The sequence below is a fragment of the Lycium ferocissimum genome, chromosome 10 (assembly GCF_029784015.1).
Source record: "Lycium ferocissimum isolate CSIRO_LF1 chromosome 10, AGI_CSIRO_Lferr_CH_V1, whole genome shotgun sequence".
Taxonomy (NCBI): domain Eukaryota; kingdom Viridiplantae; phylum Streptophyta; class Magnoliopsida; order Solanales; family Solanaceae; genus Lycium; species Lycium ferocissimum.
The window spans coordinates 39,562,028-39,589,115 of NC_081351.1; the positions used below are offsets into that span (position 1 = coordinate 39,562,028).

The 27,088-nt window shown below is 37.7% G+C and overlaps 1 protein-coding gene across 3 annotated transcripts in view; it reads left to right on the top strand.

Moving 5' to 3' along the window:
- LOC132033810 (midasin) overlaps nucleotides 1–27,088 on the top strand; it is a 48,732-nt gene that overhangs the window by 17,836 nt on the left and 3,808 nt on the right. Inside the window, exons 22-70 of one of the 3 annotated variants that reach the window (XM_059423902.1) lie at nucleotides 331–524; nucleotides 631–685; nucleotides 1,685–1,835; nucleotides 2,338–2,411; nucleotides 2,858–3,005; nucleotides 3,548–3,646; nucleotides 3,794–3,894; nucleotides 4,029–4,118; nucleotides 4,195–4,260; nucleotides 4,390–4,554; nucleotides 4,642–4,849; nucleotides 4,931–5,826; nucleotides 5,983–7,479; nucleotides 7,613–7,796; nucleotides 7,874–7,942; nucleotides 8,942–9,024; nucleotides 9,111–9,362; nucleotides 9,458–9,593; nucleotides 9,673–9,758; nucleotides 9,843–9,925; nucleotides 13,066–13,204; nucleotides 13,297–13,398; nucleotides 13,618–13,744; nucleotides 13,876–14,030; nucleotides 15,364–15,477; nucleotides 16,493–16,654; nucleotides 16,840–17,019; nucleotides 17,140–17,328; nucleotides 17,450–17,551; nucleotides 17,640–17,864; nucleotides 17,975–18,097; nucleotides 19,281–19,362; nucleotides 19,453–19,583; nucleotides 19,698–19,859; nucleotides 20,070–20,145; nucleotides 20,255–20,367; nucleotides 22,058–22,137; nucleotides 22,207–22,320; nucleotides 22,476–22,544; nucleotides 22,670–22,826; nucleotides 23,364–23,524; nucleotides 23,601–23,701; nucleotides 23,794–24,026; nucleotides 24,196–24,450; nucleotides 24,770–24,988; nucleotides 25,100–25,258; nucleotides 25,382–25,606; nucleotides 25,788–26,078; nucleotides 26,212–26,358. In XM_059423902.1, the coding sequence (XP_059279885.1) occupies nucleotides 331–524; nucleotides 631–685; nucleotides 1,685–1,835; nucleotides 2,338–2,411; nucleotides 2,858–3,005; nucleotides 3,548–3,646; nucleotides 3,794–3,894; nucleotides 4,029–4,118; nucleotides 4,195–4,260; nucleotides 4,390–4,554; nucleotides 4,642–4,849; nucleotides 4,931–5,826; nucleotides 5,983–7,479; nucleotides 7,613–7,796; nucleotides 7,874–7,942; nucleotides 8,942–9,024; nucleotides 9,111–9,362; nucleotides 9,458–9,593; nucleotides 9,673–9,758; nucleotides 9,843–9,925; nucleotides 13,066–13,204; nucleotides 13,297–13,398; nucleotides 13,618–13,744; nucleotides 13,876–14,030; nucleotides 15,364–15,477; nucleotides 16,493–16,654; nucleotides 16,840–17,019; nucleotides 17,140–17,328; nucleotides 17,450–17,551; nucleotides 17,640–17,864; nucleotides 17,975–18,097; nucleotides 19,281–19,362; nucleotides 19,453–19,583; nucleotides 19,698–19,859; nucleotides 20,070–20,145; nucleotides 20,255–20,367; nucleotides 22,058–22,137; nucleotides 22,207–22,320; nucleotides 22,476–22,544; nucleotides 22,670–22,826; nucleotides 23,364–23,524; nucleotides 23,601–23,701; nucleotides 23,794–24,026; nucleotides 24,196–24,450; nucleotides 24,770–24,988; nucleotides 25,100–25,258; nucleotides 25,382–25,606; nucleotides 25,788–26,078; nucleotides 26,212–26,358 (9,030 nt within the window). The remainder of the gene's footprint in view (nucleotides 1–330; nucleotides 525–630; nucleotides 686–1,684; nucleotides 1,836–2,337; nucleotides 2,412–2,857; nucleotides 3,006–3,547; nucleotides 3,647–3,793; nucleotides 3,895–4,028; nucleotides 4,119–4,194; nucleotides 4,261–4,389; nucleotides 4,555–4,641; nucleotides 4,850–4,930; nucleotides 5,827–5,982; nucleotides 7,480–7,612; nucleotides 7,797–7,873; nucleotides 7,943–8,941; nucleotides 9,025–9,110; nucleotides 9,363–9,457; nucleotides 9,594–9,672; nucleotides 9,759–9,842; nucleotides 9,926–13,065; nucleotides 13,205–13,296; nucleotides 13,399–13,617; nucleotides 13,745–13,875; nucleotides 14,031–15,363; nucleotides 15,478–16,492; nucleotides 16,655–16,839; nucleotides 17,020–17,139; nucleotides 17,329–17,449; nucleotides 17,552–17,639; nucleotides 17,865–17,974; nucleotides 18,098–19,280; nucleotides 19,363–19,452; nucleotides 19,584–19,697; nucleotides 19,860–20,069; nucleotides 20,146–20,254; nucleotides 20,368–22,057; nucleotides 22,138–22,206; nucleotides 22,321–22,475; nucleotides 22,545–22,669; nucleotides 22,827–23,363; nucleotides 23,525–23,600; nucleotides 23,702–23,793; nucleotides 24,027–24,195; nucleotides 24,451–24,769; nucleotides 24,989–25,099; nucleotides 25,259–25,381; nucleotides 25,607–25,787; nucleotides 26,079–26,211; nucleotides 26,359–27,088) is intronic. The other 2 variants (XM_059423903.1, XM_059423904.1) reach the window with 2 other exon arrangements.

The following is a 27,088-nucleotide window of genomic DNA, read 5'->3' on the forward strand; positions in this document are numbered from 1 at the left end:
CTTCATAGGTTGAAATTAGATATTACTGCATTTGTATCAAATCTTGCATCATCTGTCATATTTCTAGGAGGGTCCGGTGCTGTTGTTTTGATGCAGTTTACTATGCTGTTTTTTTTATGTTCTAGACTTGTACATTTTTTATGACAGAGCTAGCTTATGCTACTGGTTTGTGTCGGCCCTGTGTTCCCAGCTTGATTCTCTTGCTTCCTCATTACATGCCACCTTTTCTTATCTATCTTGTTAAGTCTGGTCAAGTTTCTTTTGATTATCCGTTTCCTTTTCCTTACAGTGCTAATTTGCTCAGTCATTGTATATCTGGTATTTCTGCAGTCTTTGGCTGAGAAAGGAGGGTCTGATCTCCAGAAAATAACTGCTCATCCCGACTTTTTTCTACTTGCAACAATGAATCCTGGTGGTGATTTTGGCAAGAAGGAGTTGTCTCCTGCTCTTCGCAATAGGTTCACTGAGATATGGGTACCACCTATTAGTGAGTTGGATGAGCTTAAAAGTATTGCTCTAGAGAGGTTTGTAAATGCTAGGTTTTTATTGTCCATCAACTCCTAAAGATGGCTTGCTTCTCATGGCTTGCAATAAATGGTCTTATTTAATTTGACAAACTTCGTTTTGCAGCATTTCAAACGCAAACTTTAGTGTGCTGGTAGATCTTGTGATGAAATTTTGGGAGGTATGCAGTTTCCTTATATGATATAATCATATTTTGTCGTAAAGGCTTTGCATGCCTGCATAGCCAGTTCTACTTTTATCCAAGCACCAGTCGGGCTTATAGCACGTGAAACTGATCACTACCTCATAAGGGCGTGAGACCATAGCATGTTACACAATGAAATAAGAGGTCTTATTTGGGGCCATACGTAGTTATTTACTGGGCAACTGTTTGAAGGTCGCATATATTTGGTCGCATATATTTGTGTCAATTTCCTTTATTCTTGGTACCGAATATGTAACCTCTTTTTGCCAAATTAATTGTCCTACTTCTTTCTGGGTTTGTCCAAACTATGCTTGTTGCTTGATAGGTAAATTTATTCCGACACGATTCATTACTTCTGGTCTGTCATCAAAAGGTTGTTACCATACCTGCCTTATACTAATAGACGCTCAACCTTTTCAAAAAGATTATTTCATTTTCACTTTTATACCACTTTGATTGAACTTAAGTAAACCTTTAATTCTAAATTTTTTAATTTTACCTTTATAGTTGTATTAAAACAAAAGTAGGCACCTAAATTGAGATGGAAAGAATTTCTGTTATCTTTGTCAAATTAAAAGCAGTCGGAGCGTATTCTTGCTGCCAGTGTTATGTCAACTGACAACATAACCGCTTCAAGCTTAGAAGAGGTAAGCTAGAGCTTATGTCAAATCGTCAAGTCAAGCTGAAGCCCTTTGGTTCTGAGCTGAACCATCTTGTGCTAAATTGCACCTAAAGCTATACTTTGGTTGTGGTCATTGTATTTTTGATGATTCTTTGTCATTGGTTTAGTTAAGTTAGCTTGATTTCTGTTACGGGTGTTACTCAGTTAGCTTGATTTCTGATACGAGTGTTACCACTTGACACTGTTTGTAAAGGAAATCTAGTATTAACAGATGCAGTATCTCCCCCTTGTCCTTTTTTAGCACCTTTTAATCTTCATGACATTTAGTTTGACATTCTTTTTCTTAAATTCAGTGGTTCAACAATTTACAAACGGGAAGGGCGCTTACCGTGAGAGATCTTCTATCCTGGGTATCCTTTATTAATGTGACAGAGAGAATTCTTCAACCAGAATCTGCGTTCCTACACGGGGCGTTTCTTGTTCTGCTCGACGGCCTAAGTTTGGGTATGTGAACTTGCTAGCTTCTCCACCATTGAAGCTTTCTGTTATTTGGTTTAGCAGTATTTGAAATGTAGGTTTTGCATGTAAGAGTCATGACATCAACCATCTAGTACTTACATCTCATCTGTTGATGCACTGTTATCTCCTCCACTGGTTTTTTATTTGCCTGTGAAAACTTATTGCATATGCATGCTTGGGGGTGGATGCCATTCTTATAAACATGGCTTCTGCGTTACAGTTAACCAATTTCCAAAAAAAAAAAAAAAGCCTTCTGCTCAAGTTATCTTCTTACTATCTTATTGCTCAATTATATCAGCCCTACCACTAGTTCAATTTCTAGAGATCTTTTCTGTGTATCTTGAGAAAGGATGTGTATTCTTGTATAGGTTACCATGAGCCTTTTACAACGTTGTTCATATGTTCCTGCTGGTTGACAATGTCTGTTCTGCTACCGGGAATTTTGTTTCTCTTTTTTGCTCATTCTGTTAATACTTATTTTACTCAGGTACAAGTATTTCAAGGACAGATGCTTCAGGGTTGCGAGAGAAATGCCTTTCGTTTCTTTTAGAGGGACTAAAGGTCTCATCTTATACTTCTTTACATAATAAACTATTTCCTTTTTTTATCAATCTATTTGAAAGATTTTACAGATTTAAACGTAAAAAACATAGATACAGTTAAACATTATTTTGCAATCTTGAATGGTGGCTCTTCAAATTCCTGTCATCTCTAGAAAGGTTAAACGGATGAGGGCCTTCTAGAAGTGCTTTCTGTTCTCACAGAAGAGTTAGCTGGGATCCACCTTTTCAATAGGAATGATAGGATTAGTCTATTGTGTCGAAAGCCGCAGAGAAGTGGAGGGGAACAGAGATGATCATAATCTAGTAATTTTCCCAAGTTTGCTGTCCCTTGGGAAATGAAATACTACTACTAGATCATCCTGGTCTTCACATGCTCTTTCGAGGTACTTGTGCTGTTTCTTGTGACATTTCTTTCGTAACAAGTATTGCCTTTCCCCATTGTAGGAGCTCAATCTAAGTTTTGATTGCTCAAATATTTCCATGCTGGTGTCTTATGGTTGGGCTGATCCTGGAAGATCTGCTGTTATAGCGTGCACTGATACAATGCAATGTGACAATCGCTTTGGGATTCCTCCCTTCTATATTGAGAAAGGTATGGTGTACTGGGTACGATCTAAAAATTATCATGAGAAGTTCGGATGCTGATAGGAAAATAACATAAAAAGAAATCACTGCTCTACTGCTTTTAGTCACTTGGGTGGAGACAGTGTTATGATTTGTTAGTACTGTACGAGGAAATAGCTATATTGAACAAAGGGCTCTAAATTCCAGAGAAAACTTTATTAGTTTTTTAATGATTGTAACTTATTATAGCCACTTGCACTTGCTTCTTCCGTGCTCCACCCACTTTTTTCATGTCAAAGTCTAGTCAGAGTAAGGCTGAAGATACTCCAGATGCATTCTGGACAATCTGAAAAAAATGGGCTGAAGTAGTGATCTCTCAAGAGATGCCAATTCCTGACTAATTTTAGTTCCTGCAAGGTTTTCCCACTCAAATGTGTGGCAAAACCTTGTACCTCACTATTTATTCATTTTTGGATTGTCTTTGTGTGTTTTCGGGCTGACAGTTAAAGGTGGAGACAAACACTTACGCGTTGCTTCCTTTTTAACTTTGTTATGCTTAAATCTTGCTAGGTGGGAATTGTTTTGCGGGTGAAAAATTCGAGTTTCTAGCACCAACGACCCGCAGGAATGCATTGAGAGTGCTACGTGCCATGCAGCTCGCAAAACCTGGTACACTTTATTGAATAAGGGAATTGTTGTTCCCTTTTGTTTATGTATAATATATACGCATGCCATATTTGCTGCCACTCTGAAACTCATTCCAAGAAATCCACTGGCCTTTGAAGTTCTCTGACTTTGTAATTTCACTCTCTCTAGTTCTGTTGGAAGGGAGCCCTGGCGTTGGAAAAACAAGTCTAATTGTAGCCCTTGGCAAATTTTCCGGGCACACAGTAGTACGGATCAATTTATCAGAGCAGGTCAATAAATCTATTGGGTTCCCACCTCCGATTTTTAGTAGTTCTCTTTTTTTGTTTTTTTTTGTTTTTTAAATGTTGAAGTATCTCTTGGGTAATTATGTATTTTTACTGTATTTGGACATTGACATACACAGACGGACATCATGGACTTGTTTGGGTCAGATTTGCCTGTTGAGGGTGATGAAGGAATGCAATTTGCATGGTCTGACGGAATTCTTTTACAGGTGTGTTTATATGCCTTCAGTAGAATGGCTTGCTTACTCAAATCAAAATAATCTGCGTAAATTGCTGTATTTCCAGGCTCTAAAGCAGGGATCATGGGTGCTTTTGGATGAACTGAATCTTGCTTCACAGTCTGTCTTGGAGGTCGAAATCTACACTTTACCTTCATAACGTGTTAACTATGCAACAAGTTTAGTTTCTTTTCACTTGGTATCTTATTCTCTTGACTCCCTCAGATAGTTAACCAGGTTTTTTATTTTACAATGAAAATAGGGGTTAAATGCTATTTTGGACCATCGGGCTGAGGTTTTCATTCCTGAGTTAGGTCGCACTTTCAAATGCCCACCATCTTTCAGAGTTTTTGCTTGTCAAAATCCTTCAAATCAGGGTGGGGGACGGAAAGGTCTTCCGAAGTCCTTCCTCAACAGATTTATGAAGGTCTGCCTCGCCACTGTTTAAAATTGTCAGCAGTACATAAGTTAATGAATGAGTTACTAGTAACTATCTTATGCTTCCTGGTTTCAGGTTTATGTCGATGAGCTAGTTGAGGATGATTATCTTGCTATTTCTAGTTCGCTCTATCCAACAATTTCACGTTCTCTTCTCTCTAAGCTGGTTTTATTTAATAAGAGATTACATGAAGATATAATGTTGCTTCACAAATTCGCTCAAGAAGGATCCCCTTGGGAGTTCAATCTTCGAGATGTAATTCGTTCCTGTGAAATCATAAAAGGTTTGTTTTCTTGTTCTTGATAGCCAATTCTTATTTCAGTCACACAGGATTGACCTCAAATACATGAATCTCGCTTTACAGGTGCCCCCAGTATATCAGAATCTGATTGCTTTCTGAATCCTGTTTATGTTCAAAGAATGCGCACAGCTGGTGATAGAGTGGAGGTCTTAAAGCTTTATGAAGAGATATTCAAAATGAAGCCCAGCATAAACCCTCATCCTCGGATTCAGCTGAATCCCAAGTATTTGATTGTTGGGAGTGTTTCTATTGAACGAAATTGTTACCTGTCGCCTGGATTGTCCAATAGCGAGCTTAAAATTTTGCCTGGCTTCCGCAATAGCTTGGAAGCTGTAACACAGTGTGTTAAGAACCAGTGGCTATGCATATTAGTTGGACCTGCATCCTCTGGTAAAACTTCATTGATACGGTTACTTGCTCAACTGACAGGAAACATACTTAATGAATTGAATCTTTCCTCTGCAACTGATATTTCTGAGCTCCTTGGAAGCTTTGAGCAACACAATGCTGTTCGAAAATACCGTCTTGCCATTGCTCGGGTTGAGTCCTTTATAAATGAATATTGTGGTCTGCAGCTGGAATCTTCTTGCAAGGAATTTATGAGGAGAAAACAGCTGTTTATTCTGTGGCTGTCCTTCTTATCAAGCATGAAGCATGACCCTCCAACAAGTTCTTGCTCTTCGTATGTTGATACTTGGAGGACAAAGTATTTTGAGTCTGCTTCTACATTGGTTAACATTATTGAACATCTGAAGTTGGTGGTCGAGGAAACATCATTGCCTTTGTCTTGGTCGATGAAGGACTTGGATACAATTCTTGCAATGGTTAAAAAATTTGAAGTAGTTTACTCAAAAAGGACACATTCCTCAAAGTTTGAGTGGGTAACTGGCATGCTTGTAAAGGCTATAGAAAATGGAGAGTGGATAGTATTAGATAATGCAAATCTCTGCAACCCAACGGTTCGTACTCTCTCCCCCATGTCTTCTGTTCTTTTTTTAACTTTTCTTTCCCTTTTTTTTTTTTTTGCAATCTCTATGGCGTGTAAAAATATTTATGCTTAAGGTGCTGCTTCTTGTTTCCAATGGTTATTTGGGGCCTCCTCTTGATTTGTGCAGGTTCTTGATAGGATAAACTCTTTAGTTGAACAATCTGGATCCATCACTATTAATGAATGTGGAACAGTGGAAGGAAAGCCAGTAATTCTTCAACCCCACCCTCAGTTCCGGATGTTTCTAACAGTGAACCCTTTAAATGGTGAAGTTTCACGTGCAATGAGAAATAGAGGGGTTGAAATTTTCATGATGGAGCCTGATTGGTTGTTTGATGACAAATGCACTGCAATTGAAATCGAGCTTGAGAATGCAAAGAGATTTATTGCCCTTTCTGGGGTACCTTCTGGTAAGTTGGTTGATTTTATGGCCAATGCCCACATGAATGCAAAGGTTGAAGGTGCACTGCTCAAAATTAGGATCACACTTCTTGAACTTGCACGCTGGGTGCAGTTATTTCAGCAGCTTCTTACAAACGGCAACCAGTTCTCATGGAGCCTGCAAACGAGTTGGGAGCATACCTATGTTTCTTTATTTGGTGTTGACCGAGGGAAGAGTATTGTTGATCAAGCGGGAGTTCCTATTTCTCTAATACCAAAGTTTCAGGACCTTAACTCCTCTCAGGCAGGCTTGTTATCTTTACCAGGGGGATGGCCAGCACCCTTGAAATTGAGGGACTATCTATTGTATTCAAAAGAAACTTGTATAAGGCAAAATTGCATGTACCTCGAGTTCCTGGGAGCGCAGACTGCCTGTTATTCAACTTCTGCTGCATTACACAATGCACTGCCTCCAACTTCTGTGGTTAGCTCACTCGTGATGGACACAAGGCTCTTGCATGCTCTGATGTTTCCTAAAGATTCAAGCTGTCAAGCTGCTGTCTGTGGCGGGTCAAAAGAACTTAACTTTGATTTAGCCAGGGAAATGTTGTTGTATGCTGCAAATTGGGCATTTGAACAGGCTACGGAAAGTGATTACAAGCTTTATCTTCTTTGGTTTTCCCATGTTGGTTCTCTGTTACAGCAACATTCTTCATTCTTTAGTTTTTATGCCTCTATTCTGGCAAAGGAAATGGAACATCCAATATGGAATCAGATTTTTGGTTGTCGCCGTGAGATTGTCTCTCATACTTTGATCAATATGGATTCTTGTCCGATACCTTTACTTTCATTAGAAGTGGTTGATTTAATACCAGCTGACAATGTGTTGAAATCCTTCAGTGGAGTTCTTGTGAACGCCATTAAGAGTGTTAGATTACTGAGGCTTAGCCATCTGCAATGGAGCACTGAGATAGGTTACAAATACAGTAGTGAAACAGAGCTCTTTAAACCTGTTTTGAGATCTCTTCAGGAGTTGGAGAAGAAAGTGCTTGAAATGTTTGTCCAGTCACCTTCTTTTGATGTGCTGTTCCAGTTGTATAGTAACCTCCTTGAACATCACACTATACTATGGACAGGCATTATTAGTTCTCAAAACGAGTGCTTGCTAATTTCTTGGAGATCTTTGATGAAGGAAGTTTCAAAATTGTCGGAGTTTTTCCCAAAAGAAGTAGAGATGTTTCAGGTAAGTTGTCTTGGTTTAGCTTGTCACTTTTTGCCCTCTTTGCTATGCCTAATTCTTAATTTATTTGCTTCTTTGTTCTCCTTTTGTTTTATGACAATGAATTTTCACTCTGTTTCAACTTCTACTTATGTAGAGAGATGTAACGAATTTGGATAAGTTCTCAGAAAAATGGCCTTCACAGTCGCAAAAGTCCTTGTTGTGGGTCCATGGTGGGCATCCGTATCGGCCTCCTTCTGCTGAATTATATGAGAAATTGTGTCAGCTACTAAGCTTTTGTGAACGACTTTGGCCGGGAAAGAGAAAGATCTGGGAGCTAGGTAGTTTTTCTTTGATCATTTGGCTACACTTTCTGTTCTACTTTCGAGTTCTATGTCTGACTCAAATACTTTTGTAGCAACGGATGATGTAATTATTGAAGCGGCTCCATATTCTAATCCAGAACTACGGTTCCTCGCCATGCAAGGTACACTTCTTATCATTTGATACTGTTGCTATCTCCTGTGACCTGGTCGCATTTCATTGCCTCACATTTTTTTTTGACAATGGTAACATTTCATTGCCTCACATTTGTGCTGTGCACAAGGGCGAGAAGCGGGTTTTCACTATTTCAATTGATTGTTCTTCTCAAAGTTTCTTGTCTTATTTTGTTTTGGTAATACATTCATGAATCAGTTAGTGAAGTTAGTTATATATAGTTGTGGCTCATAGCGGTTAGTAATTTGGCTTGATTTTAGGTTAGCAGAAAGCTTTTAAATTGTAATTTTTATGGATTCTGCTGTGTATTTTACTGTGTATTTTAAGCCTCAATTTTTTTGTTGTAGACCTACAATAAATAAATAAATAAATGTGTCTCTCTCTAATTTTTTAAGCTTTTAAATCACATTTCAACATGACAAAAACATACCCAGTGACACATTTCAACATGGTAGTAAACAAATTCTTGGAATCAATGTAGACTTAGCTAAAGATAGGGCACAATGGTAGAAAATCCTTTTAGATGATATCTTCTAGTTGGGAATAGGTTTTAGTCATATTAGTGAACATCTGTTGTTATCATTATTTATTTATATTTAACTTGTTTTTCACTTTTATTTTTATTTAGTATTTAAATCTAGAAGTGAGTATTCATATACCGACCGCAACTTGTTTGGGACTGAGGTGCAGTATATCAAGGTAGACTGGGTTCTGAGGTTCAAATCTCATTGCCACCCGTTGCAAAAGAATTTTCACGCGCTTGACGCAAGAAAAAAGATTCAAGCCCGCATGTGAGCGGTTGTGTTGAGAGCTACAATAAACAAATAATGTGATGACCTCTTCTAAAATTGATTTATGTGTCATCAAATATTTGTTATGTCTGGTGTTCTAATCTCTCCTTGCAAACTTTAGATCATAATATAGACTTGGTGATAGGATGTTTTACTCGTGCTGGATCTTTATCTGACTAAATATGATTCTTGTTAAGGTGTCTGTATGTCATCTTATGTCATGGCAAAAGTTGATGAAAATGGTGTCAGACCTGTTGAGCAGTTGGAGGAGATGTACCAGGTTTGTTTTTTTAACCATTTCCTTTTCTTCATATTCATTGTGTGGATTATTTAGTATTATGGTAAATGTATTCATTTCTTATGCAGATGCTTTCCAGAAGGTTTGATTTTGAAAAAGAGAAGCTGGAAGAGAATTTGAGGAGCATTAAGCAAGCCCCAAGAACATCCATTCTACCTGCTTGTTGTGTCTTTTTACCTGACATGTTGTGTCGAAGGTCTAGCTTTGATTGTTGGCTAGAGACTCTACCCATAGTTGATGATGCCAGTTTTTTCCTTGATACAAGTCTACTTCAGCAACTTTCCATAATCGCTTTAGCTGATGGGCAGGAACAATACAAAGTAAGATTTTCTCTTCAATGTGCTGCTCTAACTACCCTGATATACATTCATGTGGTTCACCCTGTAATATGGTATTGTCTTGTCCAATGAAACAGGGTTTAACTGCCTTGGCTGGCCTTATTGAGTCTGCAATGACTTTTTCTTTAAACTTCTCGTCAAGGCCTCCAACTGACTTTTCACCTCACCAAAAAATTTTGTGGACCTTAGATGCTTGGGAATCTATGTATAGAGGTCAGTAAAATCTTTGTAAATTGGTCATTACTTTATTATAATATCTACCTACATAATTCCTTTTCTCTGTTTCAAACAGTGAGTGAGCAGATATCCAGTTTTGTTCTTGAGATGTGGTTTATATGGCATTTATCTTTGTGGGCATTGTTGCCATCTGTTGCTGAGGTAAACAGTTTGATGCCTATATACTGCATATAGTTTTACATCTTCCAGTATAACATCTGTATTTATGTTGTTCCGGTCCTGCAGAACCCCTCATGGCATAAATGTGATGATATCCTACCTGATGAGCTGTTTAAGCCTTCAAAAATGACAGCAATTCAGAAAATCCTGTAAGTTAATTATTTGTTAGATTTGTGGGCGGCAATTCAGCTTGGCTGCGCCATATTTTTGTACCAGTAGCTAACTACGTGCTGAATGTAGTACACATGAGAGATACATATATAGAGTGGAGAAAGAATGAGAATTGAGAAAGAGATATATGTGTGTTTGTGTGTGTGTATATATATAGCGCGAGGAGACGGTGTTGCTGTTTATTTTTCAGTATGCTATTTTGACAAGTTTCATGTATCTTGGATCTGATGTCTTATATTTCTGTGTGCTACAGTTTCTCATGGTACTGCAAACACTAAAACAGACCGAACTCCAGATTCTTTAAAACAAAAATTTAAGTTTTATTGATGAAATCAGCACTAAGCTGGTGTTATAGATTTCATCCAGATAAAGCAGAAACCAAAAGATAATCCCCTTCCAACTGTGCAGGGATCTAAGAAAGTCTACCAAGGTTCAACATCTGTATTAAACCAATAAATGATCTGCAGTCAGCTTTTATTTTAAAAAACATACTAGAGTATCTTTTTGCCTTCAAACGCCTTCTGTTTCTTTCGTTCCATGAAGTCCACCAAGTTGCATTTGGGATAGTATGCCAGTTATTCTTCATCTTCTTACTTAGGCCCTTCCTGTTCCTGCAGCAGATAAACTCGTGTTTAGTCCTGGCATTCATTACCCATGATAGTCCCAGAAAGTTGAAAACTAGCCAGCATAGTTGTGATCTAATGCTGCAGTGCAAAATAGGTGGCTGATACACTAGGTGATCCGCTTCCAAGGCCATGAAGAAATCTGATTAGATCTGCTTATGGCCTTGTAGCATGATATATAGTGAAGTCACTTGCATACCAGAAAAGTCGATCCATACCTCCTCCATCTCTCAGCATTGAATTGTCTTCTGAAACATATTTCCCACCTGTTCCTTCTCTGCTGTGTGCCACAGTTAAGTTTGATTCTTGTGCTGTGTTGAACGAAAATGGAATTGCATCTTTGATTCTAAGTGGTGTACCTATTGTCGTGCCAAGAAGATGCCTCCTTCCAATGCCAATCTTGTATCCAATGTTCTGAAGAAAATTAACCACAGTGATCTGATCTGTTCGTGATTGTGGGCATTGCTTGGGCCAATCTAGTGAATTCTCAGTCCATAAGGTCCACCCACGGCCCAATCTTGTGCAGCAGTTATTCATTAACCCAAAGTTCCCTTTAACCACTGTCCATCATAGAGAATTTCATCCTGTTTAAACCCTCCATAATCATTTCATTAAAAGAATTGTGTTGTACTTGCCACAAAAAGTCTCTTCTCACTTTGGGAATTCTATTCCGTACCTCATTGGCTCTGGGAAGAGGTACATTACAAATGTTGGTATTGAGTCTGGGACACTTTTTCCGAGTAATAGATGAGCATCCAGTTTGTCAATATTTTTCGCATCTTTCTATCACCTCTGGGAAAATTGTTACTGGCTTTTATCTTGCCTCTAGTTTAGGAAGCCCCAGCTACACTGTAGGGAAGTTTTCTGTCTGCATCCCAACAGCTGAATCCTCCATGTTTGCATCCTCGTCGCAGCAAAGCCTGTCTCTCTGAGTCTAGTAAAAATGAAACTTTCACAGGTCCGATAGGAGCTCATCAAACTGAACATGTAGATCAAGTCTTGTGCTTGATAGGTTCATTTCAGTGCTTTTTCTTTGAGTATGCTTTACCACACCCCTTTGAGCTTCATTTACAAGAGTAGTGTGCTTTTCTCCCAGTTATATGCAATACTGAGACTACTTTTTGAGATAAAGGTAACTAATGTTATTAATGATCAAAACTCAACTTCCAAAGTGAAATTGAGCTGTCGAACATTACAGACTCCAAAAGTATAAGAGTTTTCCTGTCCAGAAATCTACTGGCTCAAACATTGCCAATTAAATCTGCTAGTTCTCCTACATCCCCCCACATATTCTGTTTACACCAAAAAAAGAATAAACTAAGACAATTCATCCTAATATTCTGGAGGGGATTGCTAGTGTCTTGAGTTCCTTTCCTTCCAAATTGTCCACCAGTCGTCCTGACTATTTCTTCTACCCGCATTCCTCCAGCTGCACAGAAGCTCCATAGTGGAACTGGGCATAGCCCAATTTATCCCCAATATACAGAAGAACATGTGCCACGGATTTGTAGTTGTCTTACAGTGTAGGAAAAGGTGCTCATTAGTTTCACTTTACTGACCATATAATGAAACATCTTGAACAAATCTGAAGACCTCTTCTCTGTAACTTATTTTGAGTAAGGCATGCTTTCCTGACAACCAACCGCACAAAACGAGATACGTATACTGGAATATTGACTCTCCAAATAAGCTTCCAGGGCCAAATCACATTTTGGTGACTTCTGCGATTACATACTGAGACTACTACAACAGGCAACGAGCATGATACACCTTATTTGGTCTGCTTCTGCATCATAAAACATTAGTGTCTCGTCTGCATCGAGTAAGTATGAAATACTTGAGCTGCTTTGGTCTCCACATCTCTAATCCACCCCGCTGAACAGCAAACTTTAGCATTTTACTTGGGCCTTCCATGGCTAGAATGAATAAGAAAGGGGAAAGAGGATCACCCTTGTCTTAAACCTCTCTGTGTTGCAAAAACCTTCAGGTGAACCATTATTGAGCACTGATCTCTTCACTGTGCTATTCCAATGATTTACCAGTTCAACTGTTCCGTCTCAAGGCAGTTTGATCAAGAAGTCTCAGTTTACATATTAGTATTCTTGTCCTAGGTGAAGTTGGTGATACATTATTTAATCATATCATATACACTCTGGATATTATTTGCAATTTAGTTCTTCGTCTGTTTCATTTTATATGTTGGTGTTTGACTAGCTATGGAGTTTAAGCAATAAAGAAAGAGTTTAGGCCTTAGAAGTCTTAAACATGCCATGACATTTCGTCATTACAAAAGCATTTCTTTAAGGATAGAATGGGAAGTTCAAATTTAAAAAGTTTTTAGATAGAGAAAGGTGTCATTCTTTTGGAACAAACTGAAAAGGAAGGTGTGTGATATATAGGGGAAAAAGGGAGTACTTTTTATTTGAAGACTTCAATACTGTTCCTTTTGAAGCTGAATCTTTTTTTCCTAACTTCAAACTTTTCATTGAGCTCAGGAGTGGTAGATTTTGTATCAGAGATTACCCAATGCATAGCCTCAAAATGAAAGCTGCTTCCCGTTATCTTTGGCAAGGTTCTGTGGAAGTAGACACAAAGGATTTTCTTTTCTCGACTGCTCGGTCCCTCTTCCAGCAGGTATAGTCTCCTTTAGTTTGTATGTGTACTCTTCTCCAAATTGGTGTGATGTGAAATTTGTAGTTTATACTTCCTGCTGCTTGTGCTTTCAGATGATATTTGCTCACAGAAAGTCTTTTGAAGCGGAGAAGTTTGCTAAAATCAAGGCTTTCTTTCATTTTGCTGCCCAAAAAACAGAAAAAAGGACCATCTCGGTAGTTCTTTTCCTTTGGACCAATGTCATTATTTTTTTCCAGAGCTGCTATTCTATGAAATAGAAACTAAAGATCCTTTATCTTATTTAAAAGAATGTTCTTGTAACTGAATATGGAAAATTGGTTCCAGTTGAATTTTCAAATCTGGGATATCCACTTATATATTTTTATTTTAAATCCTAAGTTTGTTCATAACCACTTTCCCTTTTTATGTCATAGCAAGATGATGTACAGATCATGCTTTCCCTTCTAGCATCATCAAATCACAAGACAATCTCCTCAAAGAAGATGAAACCTTTTATTGTGCCTCTGCTTGAAGGATTGTATCTCCCATGCTCATCTGAGGGTGAGTGCGTTGGAATTGTCTTTTCGTGAAGTTTCACAACACTTGTTAGTCGTGTCTTTTTTTGCGGGTCTAATGTCTATTTCTTTTTTTTTTTTTTTTTTTTTTTGGTTTTCTCCCTGTTTCTCTTGCAGGCTTCATGAATAGGATAGGACGTGTATGGTTGCTGATTGGGGCCTTCCGCTACCAGCTTCTGATTTGCTGCACTGATCTGGATCCAACTGCAAAATACAGATTAAAGTACTCAAGAGTGGTGGAAAAGATATCTTCTCTTCAGCTTGAAACTCAGGTAGGGGATATCTTCTCTTCAGCTTGAAGCTCAGGGATCAATCCTTTTTTCTCTGTTCTGGAGTTGTCTGTACTCTACCCTAATTATCATTCTTGCTATATGCCTGTTTAACAATGTGGGAGGGTATAGTGTAGAATATTTAGATGTTTTAATATGCCTGACATCCATTGAGACATTTTCCATTTGCTAGAGTTTTCACCAAATGGTGTTGGGGAGTTAAAACAATTATATTGGAAGAATTATAAGTCTAGATGCATACATATTTGACTTACTAGACTCTTTACATGTTCAGAGGAGATGGGTCCAATCGCACTGCAGACAGTAGCACCCTGGTGCTGCATAGATCAATAAAATATTATACTTTCTTATCGCCTTCAACCCCCTCCAAAATAAAAAGGAAAGAAGATGCATCTTGAACCAAATTGGTAAAATTTAACATAATTCATTAAAGGGGAAGGGTGTAGCTTTTAACTCTTTATTCACATTCAATATGTTGTCGCCAAGGCTCTTGGCTACAATGTTTGCACTGTTCCAAAAATCTTAGTTTGACTGTATAGATAATTGAAAGTTTGAGTATGTAACTCCGATAAAATATATTAGATAGTTGACATAATTCAGATTAGGGGGGTAATATAGTTGTCTCCGGTATATAGTAATTCATACATTCGTCCATGGATAATAATCAAGTCTCAGCCATGCTAATCTCATCTGTGAATTATGTTACCAAAAACCACCTATTAGCCTTAATTTCCAAAGGATGTGCAAAGCCATTTTATCTTTTGAGCCGAGGGTCTTTCGGAAACAGCCTCCGTATCTTCCGAGGTAGGGGTAAGGTTTGCATACACTTTACCCTCCCCAGACCCCACATTGTGGGATTTCACTGGGTATGTTGTTGTGCAAAGCCATTTCGTAGGCTAGAATCGACCAGATTTTGCAAAATGTAGTAACGGAGTTGATACAGTGGAACAGTAGAAGTACTAAAAGGATTGATTGACATGAAATTGCTAAACTGTCATCTGAACGTGTGTGTCTTTTCCTGGCTTAAGAATTGAAACGGGAAAACAATGTATATGAGTTGAATAACTTTTCGGCATTCGTTAGGATGGCTTATGTGATATAATCATTCTTAGGCTAAATCGGGGAAGTACCCCGCAGATGTTAAACTTTCCTCTATTTTAAATGTTTAGTGTAGATCTTAAACTTAAATGTTTTACGTAAATAAGAATGCAGGTTTATTTTGATCCCTCATTATATGGGATGGATTACATTCTAAAAATAGTGTGCCAGTAGTATGCCTTAATATATCTGTATATTTTATTGTTTCGACATCCAGGTACGCAGTGATTGTGTCCATTTGGCTGGATCTTTCCAGTTGAGGGAACAGGATAGAGATAGATCTATGTTGTTGGAAGATCTCCATGCTGAGAGGAAAAAACTGCAAAGCAAGGTTAGGAACTTCCTTAATTATTTCAGTTTGTTCTTATCAATTGTTGTGTGTGTAGTTTTCACCTGCTTGCAACTTTCCATACAGCATCTTGTCTAAGGTAAGTTAAGTATTTGGCGACTGATAAAGGGATAAAAGGGGTAAAAATGAGTATCTATCCGCACTTACCCCTGGTCCTTGTGCCTTAATTTACAGTGTTTGGTGACCCGAACACATTCAGTAGGCAGAATATTTCACATTTACAATAAGAACAATGCATTCCAATATTCAACAGTTTGGGGTCATCATAACTTTACTAGTTTTGCGTTTGTTGTCCACCTACAACCATCATTCCCTTTATGTAGGCTCGGGACTGTTGAATATTGTTGAACATAATTGGTTGTTCACAGCTTGAATCTTTTTATTTCAAACTAATGACCAGCTTCAGTCTTACAATTCTTTACACTCAATTTTTTTTTTCACTCACTCTCTAGCAACTTTCGTTGTCGCTGTTTTTTATTTCTCACTGATCCCACTTGATCACCTACTTCTTGCTTTCTCTTGTTTTCTCAACTCAAATGGCCACCTCTATTTATAAGGGGTAATGCAAGCATCTACTGAGGGGTATTTACTACGCTCTTCCAGAATGCTCCCAACAATCTTTCTCTAAAACTACATTTCTAGAATTCTCATTCTAGAGTTCTTTGAATTATCTAAAATTGCTTGAACATTCTAGAGTGATTAAAATAAGTTTGGCTCTGGGACCAATTTTAGAAAATGGACCCAGTGGCCTATTTCAACACCAAAAACTAGCTCCTGAGGTAAGAATTGTCCAAGACCATATAAAGTCTCAACAGGCATTCCCTTAACCAATGCGGGACACTCTAACAAAGTTACACATTTATTTTTTCTGCTGGTTGTTTGGTAGTGTATATATATGAGCAAGTAGTTCTAATGAATCTTTATCATTTCTTGGAAACATGATTTTACGTGGTCTAGATATATTCATGCCTGATGGATTTAGTGTGCCTTCTATCAGATTGTTTTCCGCTCTGAACCTGAGAAATTCAAGGGAATGATGGCAGAATGCAACAGCTTCTTTGAGACTGTCGTCAAAGAAGTTATGACTGCTGTTGATTGGACGCAGAATTTTAAAAGCATAAGTGTGGAAGAGATATCTGGCGAAGTCTGCAACTGGCAGGTAATGCTTGTTCCTGAAGTAGATAATCGTCTATTGTTTTCTATTTGTTTTGTTATGTTTCCTACACATGTTTTCAGTGGGAAAAAAATAATCTTGTTTACTCTAATCTATTTCAATTGATTGGATGAGGCTGTGTTGGAATAGCAATTTATTGTACAATGTCATACACTGAGTTCATATTGCAGCATACGGCTACAAAAGTCATAGAGAAGTTATCAAATGAATACTCCTCATATATGGATGTAGTTCAGCCAGTCCAGACGGCTATATATGAAATAAAATTGGGATTGTCACTGGCTTTTTCCGGTGCCTTGAGTGAAAAGTATCTGGAGGAACTAGGGAAGTTTGATATGGAATCTGTTATGGTATTGTCTTTCATTTCTTTTCTCTTCTTTCTTTTTTGATAAATGCTTTTCAATTCTTTTCCATTGAACTTTATTTTCATTTGTAATTTCTTTTAATACTTTTTCTGCTATGGTCGAAAGGCTGCGGTTTATGGCTTTGTGAGATTCCCAAGGGGGTGTGCAGAAAAATTTGTTTCTTTTAATGCTGACAAGAAGTGCACTGAGCTTTTGTGCTATGATATTGAAGTTCCAACAAGCATCTCCGCTCTAGATTTAAATTTACTGGATAATCTTGTCAACCATCAACGGAGAGTCAATACTGATAGTAAGGTATGTGACTCTTTTTTATTCTTGTGACTGAGTGTATCTTATAACGGGAATTTTTTTGTAATGTCTTCTTCTTTCGGCTTCTCATGCTATGCTCATTGCGTTACACTTCCAATTTTGACAGGTGTCATCCTTGCAACTGAGAACTGCAATGTATCAGAATGTTCTGGTTCGCGTGTTGCATTCTGTTGTTGATGCCCACTTCATGGATACGCCCTCCTTTAAGGTGAGGACGCTTGTTGCTGATTGTTGGATGTTTGTGCTTTGTATTTTTTATCCCAACATCATATGAACATAATTTGATATTTTTTCAGCTAACGGATAGGATATTTGATGAGTTAGCAAGCAACTGGATGCAAATGAAACTTCAAGTCAGAACAACAGAAGAGAATAGAGCTCAACAATTTAAGTTCAAACCACGTGCATTCAAGATAGATAACATTCTTGAGATTGACATATCAACTCTTGGTAGTTCAACTTCAAACGAAAGTTTCTCAGAATGGCAAGAGTTCCACTCTAGAGAAGAGTCTTCTGAGAAAGTACGCATACACTGCTGCTTTCTTGCTTTTATGCATCCAGTCATGGATCTTTGCTCTACTGTATCTCTTTTCATTTGATTATCAGTCTTAATGTGTCTCTATCCATATAGCAGAATTCTGATGAAGAACCAGAAGCTGTCATGGACGATTGGAACTATATAGAAGACTCCAGTTTGAACGACATGATCCACGTTCACAATGAGTTATTCGGCTCGACCGATATTTATCAATCTGTAAGTATGCTACTTGTATGTATCGTCTTTCAATGTATCAGAGAGGGAAGCTTTAAGCTGGACAAAGTTTGTCTTTAGAATATATAAATATTAAATTACTAAGGAGCTAGAGTTCATTTGTTGCATTTTTATGTGGATGTGGAATCATTTCATTGTCTGTGACATGTTAGGTTCTGATTCGACGATGAGGTATCTCTCTTCAAGCATGTAGATGCAACTTTACCTGACTGATAATTAGTGCCTTTTGATTTATTAGCACTCCTTCGTATTAGTCTTAATATCATCATAGATGCCCTGCACTACAATTTCATATAATTGTTCCCCACTTTCCTTTATGGTATGTTATATAGCTATTTGGAAGTATGTGTCTTAACCATGGGGAAGTCAATAAGTGTATTCTGCCTGTATGACTGAACATGATATGGTTCTTGTCCGTCTCAACGCGAGGAATTATTTTATGAATCCAAGATGACACTATTTGTTTGAGAGCTATCAAACCTTCAGATATTTCAATGTTACAATAGTACACGAGCTATCAAACTCTCAGATATTTGGTTGATACATTGCCGTTCAGTAATTGAATTCACTTTTATTGTCATGCTTGAAACTAACGCTCATGCAGGAAGTTCTAATCTTATGTCTAATGCCTATTCATTCTGTACCATCTTTTCCTATTTCAAAAAGGATTAGCTCGTTTCTTTCAGTAGTCCAAAACATTTAGAATAAGGTAGAGCTAATGTTTCCTTTCCTATTGACCTAAATTATTAAGCTAGATGAAGTTTAATGAAGACCTGCTCCTTGCTGTTTTCTTATTTCAGCCTTACTCGCTATGTGCTAAGTTTTAATCTCTGAACTTCCTTACGGGGCATGGCATAAATTATTTAGATATTTCTATTTGCATCAGAAGCTCAATTAGGCACCTATAGGATGTCCTTAGAATTGCAGACACGTATTTGTAAAATGCTATTCTTTTTGTTTTTGTTTCTCTGTATCCATTACATACTGGGGAAAAGCTGTTGACCACAAAATGTATGTTCTCTTTCTCTTCCTTAGAAATGCACACACTTGCGTTTGTAAAATGCTATTCTTTTTGTTTTTGTTTCTCTGTATCCATTATATACTGGGTAAAAGTTGTTGATCAGTATTTTTATGGTTAAATACTGATCATGGTGTTTGAATTCAGCCTGGACGTTTCCATGTATCTGATGCGAGCAGATTGTCTTCCTTTACTGACTCTTACTCGCTGGGAACAAAAATGATTAAAGGTAAAAACCTGGGCAATGGTTATTCTGTATGCTTTGATTGTCATTATAATGGGAAATTGGCTAAGCTCTGTGGCATCTTTATGTTTGCAGATCTAGAAGGTTTATCATCTTCCTCTTTGGACGCGAAAATTGCACCAGAACACTTACTTCGCCTATGCTTAGAGCATGAAACGAAGTTCTGTTCATCAAATAAGTCAACCCTTAGATACAATTTTTACAAGGTTTTGATTGTTGATTTCATACTTTCTTTAAAATGCGTCTGCTTCTTTCCCCTCCTTTTGTTACACCTTATCAGGACATTCACTTCAAAAATGTTCTTCTGAATGATGTATTAGGAACCAAATTTCTCTATGTTGGCTAAAATGGTGGATCCATTAGCATCTCTTAAACAGAGAATTACTCTACTTTTGGAAGAACGGGATGAATATGCTCTTCAGAGAATCTTGGATATAATTGCAATGATCTTGGCTATGCCTCTTAGCACCCCATTGGCTAAGGTAGTGTATTGTACTATCATTTTTTAGTTTTGGAGAATGGGTTTTCATATTAAGGTGGAGAAAAAAATTGATATGTTCATTCTCTCTCTTCATCGTCTGCCCCTCTATTCTTCTCTTTTGGGGTGTTATTTTGGTTATCTTTTACTTGCATGCTCATGATGTCTTGTGAATTGCTGGTCAAATTCTCATTGTTTCTTTCTTCCTTTGAAGGCACTCTCCAGCTTAGAGTTTCTGCTTAGCAGAGTTCGTATGTTACAGGAAACTGTAGCAAAATTTCCATTGTCTGGTAATTTACAAAGCCTTTTTTTGATAACCATCTGATGATGTTGTATCGTACTTTAGCTTTATACCTCTCTATAATCTTTCTGCCTATTTTAAAATGTCTGTTTCCATAGATTATTTGGACCCCATATTTGCTCTGGTGTCCTCATGGTATAAGTTGGAATTTGAATCCTGTCCTGCTCTGCTTGATGAAGTTGAAGATCAGTTTGAGAAGAATGCGGGGAAGGTAACTTCTTTTTCAATTTTTTGCTTTCTTTTTTACTCAACCAGCCTCCCACCATGCATGATTTCTGCTTTGGCTCTTTCTCTCTGAAAGACTTCAGAGCACTTGAACTGCTGGTATGAAATGTTGCTGGTAAACCAAAAGCTTGTTGTCACAACTGTGCAGAGTAAGTCATGATAATGATGTGAGCTGCGAGTCCAGTGAAATTTATGTTATGCAGGTCAAGTGAAAAAGCTACATCTTAAGGCTATTATGAAATCTGGTGATTTCCACAATATATTGTTTTTAACTCAGGTCTGCCAGACTAACAATGCATATAACAGAAACTAGTCACTTCCACAGTATAATGCCATCCAAACTTCAGTATGCGCTTCTGATGAAAATAATTCTATGAGATAAGTTGATAACCTTGGGTAGAATTTGCATGGACTTATAGGTTACGATATTGGAAGGTTGTGGACACTCCTGAATTTGAATTCTACGATAAAAAAGGGCAGCCCGGTGCATTAAGCTCCCGCTATGCGCGGGGTCCGGGGAAGGGCCGGACCACAAGGGTCTATTGTACGCGCCTTACCTTGCATTTCTGCAAGAGGCTGTTTCCACGGCTCGAATCCGTGACCTCCTGGTCACATGGCAGCAACTTTACCAGTTACGCCAAGGCTCCCCTTCAACTTATCTCATAGAATTATTAATATTAGAGTGAAGTAGCCAATACTATTCTCTTGGATGGGTGATGTAACAGTCAATCAATGGAGTAAAAACAATATGATATTGTCCTATGACTTTAAGTTATCAATGAAATTCTTGGAGACTTGTTTCAATATCTATGACTATTATCTGCTAGCTCTTGTCAAAGATGTGACAGTAAGTTCTATTGCATCTTCCAAAAGGGTTAAGTGGCAACGTTACCTTTATCCAAAAAAAAGGGTTAAGTGGCAACCATGAGACTAGTTTTTGACACCGATGTTACTTGTGGTCTGCATTTTTTGATAACTAGGAGTTGGGAATTTCAACAATTTCATGTGGCACCGGTGAAGTGCCACATAATCAGAATTCTATAGAAATCAAATGTTGAGGTAAACGGTTTTCCATGCCAAGTAGATGATAATCACCTCTCCCCCTCGCCAACTTAGATGCATAAGCTGTATGCTCGATTTGAATTTCTTTTGTCTGTATAGTGTTGGTGTTATCAGAGGACTTCTTATTAAGTTACTTGGTGGCTTAAACATATTTAATTTTGATTTAACCATTAGCTCAAAGCAAAGTGCCACATAATCAGAATTCTATAGAAATCAAATGTTGAGGTAAACGGTTTTCCATGCCAAGTAGATGATAATCACCTCTCCCCCTCGCCAACTTAGATGCATAAGCTGTATCCTCGATTTGAATTTCTTTTGTCTGTGTAGTGTCGGTGTTATCAGAGGACTTCTTATTAAGTTACTTGGTGGCTTAAACATATTTGATTTTGATTTAACCATTAGCTCAAAGCATGTGACGGTGCTTATAAACAAATGAAGTTTTACTCATCTGTAGTAGACTTCTTGGTGGGCTTATGGTCTTTCTATCCGCACATCTGTGTTTCTTTCCACAGTTGCAGTGTCTTTTGGATGCTATAAAATTGAAGAATTTGCAGTTTATGTTGTTGGATCACTTTTTCCTGGTATCATTTGTTGATTTTATCCTCAAAATGCAGTTGTGGTTCCCACTATATTCAGTTCTTCGACGTGAGCAGTGTGCTGATACTGATGAGTACAACCTATCTACAATTAGAAGGCATGTACACTCTTGGTTTTCTCCTAAAATTTAATACATTTTCGTCGCTAATGCTTGTCAAACATTCAGCCTGAAGGAGTTTATTGAGATGTCCAGCATTGGTGAGTTTAAGAAGCGCCTTCAGCTGCTGGTCGCTTTTCATGGGCATATAAGTACTGGTTTAAGGAACGGAACCTATTCAAGGTAGAGATAAAATTCTCTTTTATGTATGTGAACGTGCTTCGATTCTGTAATTTCAAGCCACTACGTGGCATAATGAAACATGATAATCTTGCACGAACTCTGTACTTCTGTGTGTATAAATAGTTGAAAATGCTGATTGGAGAAAAATTGTGCAGCCTTTTTCTGGAAGAAAGTGTTAAAATCCTCTACAACAGCTTTGGCTTCTATGCGCAATTCTTGCCAATGTGAGTTCTCTACTGCCCCGTTATAGAAGTTGATAATCCACTTCAGTCTCTTTTCCATCATGTCTATTTAAAGTGATATTTCTTGTTTATTCTAATTTTTCTTTTCTGTCTTTTTCTTGGGCAAGGATTTTGGAGCACATTGGAACTAATAGAAAGAAAATTGAGGCGGAGGTAAATGAGCTTGTTAAGCTATGCAGATGGGAACGCCTTGAAGATTACTTAAGCATAGAAAGCTCCAGGAGAACCAGGCAGAAGCTCAGAAAGATCATGCAAAAATACACTGTGAGTCATACTATTTTATTGACTCATCTGAAAGTTGATTTGTTGTCTCTCCATTTATTGCTGCACTATTGGGACTGGAATAAGTGAAATCCACGTTAGGCGTGTCCCTTCTGGCTTCAGTTTAGGTAGCTTTTGCCTGATAATTTCCTTGTGCATCTGGAAAATTTAATAGTTAACTCAGGTGTTCTGTCTTGCTCTTATTGCCTCTCTTTCCTACTTTTCTACTTGTACATTTAATTAAGCACCCATTACTCTGAGTTTGTACTTTGCCATCTTGCTCTTTAGAATCTACCTTTGGGGCAGATTATGATGTCAGTGTTCTGCTATGCTTTGATATAACCAAACTTAACTTTCTAATTTTCTTGCGTTTTTTAAGGAAAGTTTATTTTTGAGCTTGTGAACATGGAATACAATTGTCAATTCAAATTATTTTAACATTATAGTGATACCTGTTGCATTCTTTGCCAATTGAAATAGTTTATCTTTATGTAAATATTTGTTTCAGCTTTTCTCATACATTTTGATTTATTTATGTAGGACCTGCTGCAGCAACCTGTTATGCTTTTTATCAACCAAGAAGCAAAACGAAGTGGGATAAATCCCCAAAGTATTGATGAACCTAGTCCCTTGGATTCTTTTGAAAGGAGCAGGGCTCTTCTAAATATTGTCCTAGATCAGAAGCAGTCAAATGCGGACAGGTGGTATTGTCTCCTTGTTGATGTCTTTTAGTTAGTTTCCTTGAAGTCTTATTAACTTCCTGCTTTTCAACCACAGCCCTTCATGGTTTTCTGATTGGTGGAAGAAAGTAGAGAATGCTGTACAAGGTTTGCACCTCGACGTATCGAGAGATACTGATCTGTCTAGGGTCGTAAAAGGTTAATTATCTTCTTTTCCTTTTGAGTGTCATATCATTCCCTTTTTCATGTTGTTGAAGATACTGAAAGTTGCATAATTCAAAATCAATCAGGGGTTGCAAGTGTCATCAAGGATGGTCAGGGCTTCAAGTCTTCATGCCTGTTATATCTGGATGAGTGGAAGCAACTCAGGCAAACAATTGAGGAAGTATGTGTTACTGCTAGAGACTATGTTGATGTTTGGGCGGATGCAAGCAAGAAAATGGGGAAGAGAAGAGTATTCTCAGAGTTTCTGAAGCTCTTGGACAGCCGTGGTCTAACGAAGCACAGAGCCTTGTTTATGGAGGTAAATATAATTTAGTCCATGGTCTTCCGATAATATGTTCCTGCCCTTATCGCCATCATTTCTACATCCCAAGTATTCATTTGGACTTAAATTTTTCCTTGTAATTTATCATTTCCAGCTTCTGATCTCTTCTAGCTTTTATTCTGATGTCCTTTTTATTTGTGTACAGGAGCAATGGAGAGTCAATATATTAATGTGCTGGTTCCTCCAGCCGTCTTATGATGTTCGGCATCTGCTGCTAACACAAGGTCCACCGGCCTCTAAAGATTCTGAAGTTAGTCGCGGACAGCTCCAAAGTTCACTAGATGAAAGTTTGGAAACCAAATGGAAAACGGCTAACCTGTACTATTTTAAGAGCATCAACTCAGTGCATGTTTTGCAGCAAATTTGCCTGAGTTTCCATAAGGATTTTACTCTTGAGCAGGTAACATATGTTAACTTATGTTACTAAAAAAAAATATTAGTTTAGCATGTCAATTCTACCTCTTGGTTGATTAAATTTAATAATCCTGACTGCTGAAACACCTAAGTAGAGTAATGGATACAGAGTATCCATAAAGCCGATTCCAACGACTTTGGACTGAGCCATAGTTGAGTTGTTGATTGATGAACCCCATTTACTGAGTCAATTCCGTCTTATATTAGTTTTACTTGCTCATTCAATTATTTATTTACTTTGGGTTGTTTTTATTTTAGCATTTGTACTTCTTTCTTGGTTATAATCTTACTTTCTTGAAATACAGGTTAACAAGTCAGGATCTTACATTGACCACCTCACTAGCATTCAACAAGAGCAACGGGAGGTCGCATATGCTTTTTCTCAGCGTCTCAAATGTTTGAAAGAATTGTTGTTGCCTTTGGCAAACTTATCTTCTGGTAATATCCCTCTCACGAATGCGACACATGATCAGCCATTCGCCAAAAATCAGGACAGCATATACAAGTGTCTATGGCAACAAAAGGTAGGCTAACTTCTTTGTCTGAATTGAATTTCCTCTCTCTCTCTCTCTCTCTCTCTCTCTCTCCCCCCTCATTTTGATGGGTAATTAAAAGTTTAATTTAAAATTTTGCAGCAACTCTTTGATAACTTGTACGCTATGTTGTATGAAGAGCGCTTGTTTGTACAAACTGTCGAAGATTGCCATTTGAATACTTGTCCAAGTGTTAAAGACAGTGCAATGCAGATTCGCCTTTTCATTGAAAAACATTTGGCCATCGTTCAGGAATCTAAGGTTTAAATACTCTTTAATTTGTCCCTATTTTCAAATAGATTTCTGTACGTTCTAGAACTTCGTACACTCAGACATACTATTCAAATGTCAGTTGCATTAACTAGTTATGGGAATTTATGGCAGGATTTGTTGGATGGTCATCTTATTGTCTTTCATGGAGTTGGAAGAACGGAAGAAACTCCATTGCATCGTATTGCCATCACGAAGGACATGGAGCAGTTGGTATATAAGAATTTTGCTTTAGCCAACGAATTTGAGGTTGACTTTCGTGCTTTCCATAGGCAAGACGGAATTGGAGCAACTGTTAAGGATATCCTGCTTGGAAACTTTGAGAAGATATTTGACAAGGTCTCACAATGCTCTATGCTTTACTGGCAGTAACTTCTAAATAGTTCGAGAACTTTAACCTGATTTTGCTGACAAGTCATCAAATGATTTTGAAGTGTTTAATTGGGATATTTAGAATATAGTTGCATATATTATTGGCTACAAAATGCTTTCCAATAATCGGAACTTTTAACCATTTCAGACCAAGTTCATACATAATCAGTTTGAATCAAGAAACACGTTTGAAGAGAGGGCCCAAGATTCCATCCACTATACAGGAGATATCACTGCAATTCAAGCTGAATTTTGTGACGCCTTGGAGAATACATATAGAGCTATCATAGACACTTTGAATGGTCTTGTCCCTTTGAAGAATGGCCGTGCTCCGTCTGATGATGTGAATATCAATGCATGGAAAATTCTCCTCGAGTCCGCAACAAGGCATCTACAATCAGACCTTAGTGATCAATTAGTGAAGACTATTAATCTTGGAGTAAGTGATATATGATCTTATTCATTAACCTTTACCATTTCAAAAAGAAAAGAAAAATGTATGGTCTTATTCATTTTATCTGTCAGGTATAAATACCAGCTTCCAATTCTGATTTTCTCTCATTTTTATTCAGGGAGAGTTATTGAACCATTACAGCGCCATAAATGCGAATTCCTATTCGGATGTCAGAGCACATGTAGAAAATCTGTATTCATTGTTGGATGTGATCATTGCCTTCGGTGATGGTCTTCTGCATGATTTTCTTATCATGCATAGAATGGTGAGTTTGGCGTGATTGTCCTATCCTGCTTCTGGTTATATGGTGATGTGTGCTTAAGGTCCATATATGAATGCTTCTTCCGATCAATTTTACTCCCTTAGCTCCCTTCTAAAATTTATGTATTCGTTCTTTAATGCTGACATTGCTCCCAGCCACCCCCCAACCACACAACCCCCCCAAACACACACACTCACTCTCTTCTTTTACTAGACTTATTATTTTGCCCCATTTAAAAAAAAAAAAAATAGTGTAATTTGGTGACCTGGTCGAATTTCAACTTCCTTGGTAGATTGACTGGTTGATGTAGGATCCAAGGTATTCAATCAATGTTTATGTTAAGATTAGATGCAGTCAAAAACAGGTCTTCATTAAACTGCAGCAACCTTAGGGTATGCATTTCTCGTTTTGCTATAAGAAATCCTTGTGAGTAGTGGGTACTGAGAGCAATAAGAAACACAGTTAACTTGAACTAAGAAATAGATTCTATCATGCTCAAGGTAGTAAAGTATAGATGGTATAGTGTGCAGGTAGTAAGATAAAGGACTTGTTACTGTATAATGTATCCCATGTTTGTGGGAACTTAGTATATAAGTGGAGCAAAAAGGACTTTTGGAAATGGGAAGTTCCTCTGTTATGTAAGATAAGCTAGGCTGAGTTTTGACCAAGTGGGATTGAATTTATTTATCAAGAGAGAGAGAGAGAGAGAGAGAGAGAGAGAGAGAGAGAGCTT